This window comes from Notechis scutatus, chromosome 3 (genome assembly GCF_049901735.1).
Source record: "Notechis scutatus isolate UNSWTSFEM ecotype Mainland chromosome 3, rNotScu1.2, whole genome shotgun sequence".
In the NCBI taxonomy this organism is placed as follows: Eukaryota; Metazoa; Chordata; class Lepidosauria; order Squamata; family Elapidae; genus Notechis; species Notechis scutatus.
Genome location: NC_142011.1, coordinates 210,140,542 through 210,146,260, shown reverse-complemented (window position 1 = coordinate 210,146,260; position 5,719 = coordinate 210,140,542). Strand labels below are relative to the sequence as shown.

The window sequence follows — 5,719 nt, the reverse complement described above, 5'->3', positions numbered from 1 at the left end:
AGAACCGCCCCCGCCCCGAAGCGGAGCCGCCGTGCCAATCGCAGCGCACACCCGGGCTCGGAGGCGCGCGCATTCCCCACCCGCGCAGGGGCTGCCGCACTGCAAGAGAGGACCGGCGGCGGCGGGGGGACGGGGGCGGACCGGCAGAGGACACCGAGCCCCGGCAAGCCCGCAGCCGCAGCCGTCGCCGGCCGGGCTGGAGGGGCGCGCGGGCGCGGAGAGCGGCCGGCCGGCCGAGCCAGGGAGCCCGCGAGCGCGCCAGCGGCTGGGCACCGAGCGAAGCGGGCGGCGGGCGGGGCCGGCCGGGAGCTGTCCAGGTGCTGACTCCGCCGGCCGCCTCTTATGAACCAGCGCGGCGTTGGCCGTGAGCTCTCGAACTCCTGGGGGGCTCCAGAGGCGAGCTGGAGGGCGAGCGAGCGGCCTGCCGGAGAGGCGCAGCCTTGCCTCGCACAAAAGCCGCCGCCGCCGCCGCCGCCGCCCCAGCTGCGGAAAGGAGGACCGGCGCGGCGCAACCGCCCAGGCTGGAGACCTCCGCGGCCGGCGCCGCTCCCTTCAGGCCTTCGGAAGCAGCAGGAGGCGAAGCAGCCGCAGCGGCGGCAGCCCACAAAGCCATAGTCCCCGCGGCCGGCGACGGCCATCCCCGCCGACCCCCCGCCTCCCTTCCCCGCGGCGGGGTCCTTCTTCCGCGCCTCCTGCCTTTCCCCTGACCCCCCGCCCGCCCCGCGCCGGCTCTTCTCCCTTTCTTTGATCGCCTCCCCCCGCCCCCTCCCGCCCGGAACCCCTCGGCGGAAGCTGCGGGAGCCTTCTCACATTCCGGGGGAGTCCAGAACCATGCCCAGATCCTTCCTGGTGAAAAAGGTCAAACTTGACGATTTCCCCTCGGCGGACCTCGAGAATTCCTACAGCAGATCGCGGAGCGACTTCAACTCCCGGATCCATGACAAGGGTGAGGAGGGGGACGCCGCCGCGGGCGGGGGGGCGAGGAGGGGGTCGGCCTGGAGATGGGCCGAGCGGGGGGAGGGCGGGTGGCCGGGTTCGGAACTCCGAGCCAGCAGGCCGCGAGCATCCCGGCGCGAGCGAGGCAGGGCGCGCGGGGGCGCCGGGCGAAGGGCCGCCGTCTTCCTATTCTGGAATGCCAGAGCCATATTGAGCGCCTCTGCGCCTGCCTGACTGCCTGGCTCGCTGGCGGCGGCGGGGCGGCGTTGACTGGGCACCTTTGGATGGAAGGCAACCCGGCTAAAATCAGACCTTGCGGGGACGAGGCGCGGGGGCGGCAGGCGCGAGGGATCCGGCTGGGCGAGGGGTAGGAGCGCGGGAGGGGCGAGGAGGGAGGCATTTCGCCGCAGTGGCGCCTGCCTTGCCAGCGGGGCCTTTTGTCTCGCGCGCGGCGAGTCCAACGGGCCGCTCCCCTGGGGCGCGCTCTTGGGGAGGCCTGCCGAGCCCCCCCCCCCCGCCCGGAGGCCCCCACCTCGCAGTCCGAGCGGACGATGCCCGCCCTCCGGCCCAGGGAAGCCCCCTTCCCGCTTTTGTTCGGGACAACGCGGCTGCAGCACGTTGCATAATCGCCAGCATTTAGCTGGAGTGGCGGAGGGGGGGCCCGGGTGATTAGCTTCCGCAACGCTGCACCCCTCCCCCCCGCCGATGCCTTTGATCTCCTGCAGAGTTGACCTTGAGGGAGGGGTGGGGTGGGGGGCGAACAGAGAACGCCCTGCTGCTCTTCCTGGGTCCACCCGCTCCAGGGACAGAGGTTTCCCCCCTCCCGCCCCTCCTGTTCCCCTCCGCGCAGGGGCCGCGGCCCTTTTCTGGCCCAGCAGCCGCAGGTGAACGGGCTGGGAAACCGCGCTAAGGACGGAGGCAGGAGCCGGGGCCTCGGGAAGCACTGCGGATATTGGCAGGAGGCGCCGGCTGGGCGGGCTGGAGGGGGATGCGGGGCACGGGGGCTTCTCGGGATGCCGCTTGTTGCCTCTACTAAGTCCCGGAGGCCTCCATTGCGGACTGATCAGCACCTCTGCCCTCCTTGTGTCTCCCTCCCGTCTTTTCTCTCTGGGCCTCCTCTCTCTCTCGCCTGTCCCCTCCCCCCTCGCAGGTGGCTACATCAGCGACTACATCGCGCCGTCTTCGGTGTACGAGGGGGAGGGCGAGAACGGCCTCAAGGTGCCCCCGCCGACGGGCGTCATCTACCCGGGGACTCAGCGCGACTCGGACCAGGCCGACAGCCCGCACTCGGCCTTGGCCGGGGGCTACATCAACGGCGACGCGGCGGTGAGCGAGGGCTATGCGGTCGATGCCTTCTTCATCACCGACGGGCGCTCGCGCCGCAAGGCGGCAGTGGTGGGCGGCGGCGGCGGGGCCGGGGCCGGGGGCGCGGGCTCCCGCCTGGGCCAGCCCCCTCCCGCCAGCGGGCAGCCCCCGCCGCCTCCGCCCCCGCCGCAGCGGCACACCTGCAGCGAGTGCGGCAAGACCTACGCCACCTCGTCCAACCTGAGCCGCCACAAGCAGACCCACCGCAGCCTGGACAGCAAAATGGCCAAGAAGTGCCCGACGTGCGGCAAGGTGTACGTCTCCATGCCGGCCATGGCTATGCACCTGCTGACGCACGACCTGAAGCACAAGTGCGAGGTGTGCGGGAAGGCCTTCAGCCGGCCCTGGCTCCTGCAGGGCCACATGCGCTCCCACACCGGGGAGAAGCCCTTCGGCTGCGCGCACTGCGGAAAGGCCTTCGCGGACCGCTCCAACCTGCGCGCCCACATGCAGACTCACTCCGCCTTCAAGCACTTCCGCTGCAAGCGCTGCAGCAAGACCTTCGCCCTCAAGTCCTACCTGAACAAGCACTACGAGTCGGCCTGCTTCAAGGGCGCCGTCCCGCCGCCGCTCAGCCCGCTGGAGGCCTGACGGAGCACAGCGCGGCGCCCGCCTCCTCCTCCTCAGGCTGACCCGCCCCGCCCTGCGGCGAGGCTCCAGGAAAGCGGGCGGAGGCCAGGGGCGGCGCCAAACGCCCAGCGCCTCACCTGGACAGGTAACCCTCCGCCCCCACGCCCCCAGCCGCAGCCTCCCGGCCGCGCTCGCTCCCCTCCCTTTGCTGCTCCCGCGGAACGACGGGACCGACGCCTCCGCCCCTCCCGCGAGCGACCCTCTGTCGGTTCGCCCTCCGCTGGACGAGGCGTCGGTTGGTTTCCTTCCACGAAGCTGCCGAATTTCTATTTTCCTAAATGTTTACGTTACTTTATTTTGATTTCGCTGTTTTAAGAGAAAAACAAGGACAAGAAAGGTAGAGGTATGTATTTAACTCGGAGGCGGTCTTATTTATTTATTTATTTGTTTATTTATTTGTTTATTTATTTGTTTATTTGCTTACTTAACGAATGTATTCATTTTTCCCCTGTTGGTTTATTGCGCGGGGCAGTGCCCCCTCCCTTCACGTTGCACTTTTGTGTTGGTTTTTAATTATTTTGTTGCTTTTAAAAGCCGAGCCTAATCTTTGCACCGCCGTTGACTTCCAATCCGTACGTTTGTTGCCAAGACTTCTTTACTATGCCAAAGTCTACGTCACTTTTTGAAGGGGGGGGGGGATGAGGAAATCAGGACTGGCCGTTATTTGATTTTGTTTTTCCTTCTTTTGGTTTTGCTCCCCCCCCCATTCCGGGTTGGGGCGAGGGTGGGGGGGAATGATCGCCATCTTTCTAACGCAGGATTTTTTGCATGCAAGAAGAAATGTATTTAAATCTATGCCAATTTGATGATGCTTTTTAAAATGATGATGATGATGATGATGGATTTTCATTTGTAACACTTTACATCACTTTGTTTTTCTTTGCCAAACTTTTAGATAATAATAGTCTATTTGAGGGCAATATTCTCCTACTGAACTAATAGAAGCAATAATTAACGTAATGCATGTTATTTTTAAGACAATAGTAATACTGAGGAATCAGGTAACTTTTAATTCAACTTCTTAATAGCAACGGATATCAGGGACTTTGCCAGTGTAGTGAACTCGAGTTAATGAGGCGAACCTTCCTTCTCTTCTTCTTCTTCTCTTGTCTTTTAATGAATGCACACTGCCTGCCTTCTTCGACTTTCTTCCGAGTAGCTTAGTCAAGTCTCTGGGCTTGTAGCGCTTGCCTGGCCGGAGAAATACGAGCAACACCCCACCCGAACCCCCGTCCTCCTTGGGGCCCCCCTTGGGGCCTGTCCCCGTGGCTTTCAGGCCCTGTCAGCCCACGCTCTGCCTCCGAGGGGGGAGAGAGCGTGGGATGCAGCCCAGCAGGGATGGGGGACTCTGTGTTCCCCGTCTCAACCCCCCCGCCCCGCTTCCTGCCAGGGTCTCCCCAGCGCCAGAGCCTGCACCCAACAGGTGCCTTCCGCTCCATCGGTGGGCAGAAGCAGCCGCGGGGACGACTCTCCGGCTCTCCCCAGGGTCGGGTCTGCCTCCCGGTCAGCTGCTGGGTCGCTGGTGGCTCCAGCTGTCCGTCCCCCCGTAAGGCTTGGCCCTCTGGCGCGGCCGCCTCTTCCTCTCCTCCCGTCTCCCCGCAGGAACCTTCCGCCCACGTCACGGGCCTGCGGGGGAAGGGCGACTTATCCCGAAGACATTGCCTTCCGTTAAGAACATTAAGCCACCCCCCCCACCCCCGAAAGCCACGAGGAAACACCCCCCTCCCCCCACTCTAAGCACTATTTCCCCTGTAGGTCTTTCCATTTTATGAATAACTTAAGAAAACTAAACAGCACAAAAGAATAAAAAAATACCTTAATAGAAATCAGGTAGAAGGAACTTGTATTAGCTAGCACCTCCTGTTTTTTGTACTTAAGATAATTAATGATGCTACTAGAACGATGACTTCTAATACTAATATTGCTATTAATACTCCCTCTTGCTGATACTGACTTAAAAAGGGAAAACGACGCGGATGCTTTGTAAATACCGTTTGGAAATTTACATGATTTTTTTACAAGCTGTTAAAAAGAATATTCTGAGCCTGTTTGTGGTGGGGAGGGAAAAGAAAAGAAGCGAAAACCGACACACTTTTTCCCCGGGGAGAAAAGACGGACTATCCACAGAGCGGAGAGGAATGGCGAGGATGCGAGAGAGGATGTTGGAGGCAGACGCTGAGCGGTGGACCAGTAAAGCACAATTCGCACACCGTGTCCTGCAGCATTTCACAATAATAAGAATCATAATAATAAAAAAGAGAAGATACTCTTGTAGTACACCCGGCCTGGCGCCTTCTTCCTCCGCGCGAGCGAGCCTACTCTGCGGGAGGGGTGGGTGGGCTTGCTCTCTGCACATGCTCCGAGCATAGTCGAGCTCTGCCTGGAGGCCCAGCCAGGAAGGTGGGTCTTTCCCTGGCTCGCCCTCCTTTCTCCTTCGACGGGTTTCTCTCCTCCTGCGTCTGCAGGCGGGGGGGGATCTTCTGCCGCCCAGCCGTCCAAGCTCACGTCGGTCTGAGCCAACTCCGACGTCCCTCCGGCCACCTCCCTGGCCCCGAGGCGCTGCAGCTCCCCAGAGAGCTCGGCGGAATCCAGCGACGGATCCTAGTGGACGTGCGCCTGTCACCCGGCGGCCTCTGAGCCCCGAAGCCGCCTCTTTCCCCTCCCGCACCCCACCGAGAATGCCAAAACCGCTTCGGTCCCGGGGGTTCCGCTTCCCCTCCCCACATCCCAGGAGCGCATGGGGAGGAAAATGCCCCTTGCCGACCCCAGCGCCTGGTTGGGGCAGCGC

At 62.8% G+C, this 5,719-nt stretch overlaps 1 protein-coding gene across 1 annotated transcript; it reads left to right on the top strand.

Annotated features, from left to right (window-relative positions):
• The first annotated feature begins 760 nt into the window (after positions 1-760).
• Positions 761-4,992, top strand: SCRT1 (scratch family transcriptional repressor 1). Its single transcript, XM_026691034.2, has 2 exons — positions 761-946; positions 2,087-4,992. The coding sequence occupies exons 1-2, from the start codon at positions 832-834 to the stop codon at positions 2,890-2,892; spliced, it is 921 nt and encodes a 306-aa protein (XP_026546819.2). The 5' UTR covers positions 761-831; the 3' UTR covers positions 2,893-4,992.
• The last annotated feature ends 727 nt before the right edge of the window (positions 4,993-5,719 follow it).

Bases quoted from the DNA above. Each gene is read 5' to 3' on its own strand.
- SCRT1 (XM_026691034.2), top strand. From the start codon at position 832: ATGCCCAGATCCTTCCTGGTGAAAAAGGTCAAACTTGACGATTTCCCC. The intron at 947-2,086 runs GTGAGGAGGGGG...CCCCCCTCGCAG, and splicing joins CTCCCGGATCCATGACAAGG to GTGGCTACATCAGCGACTAC.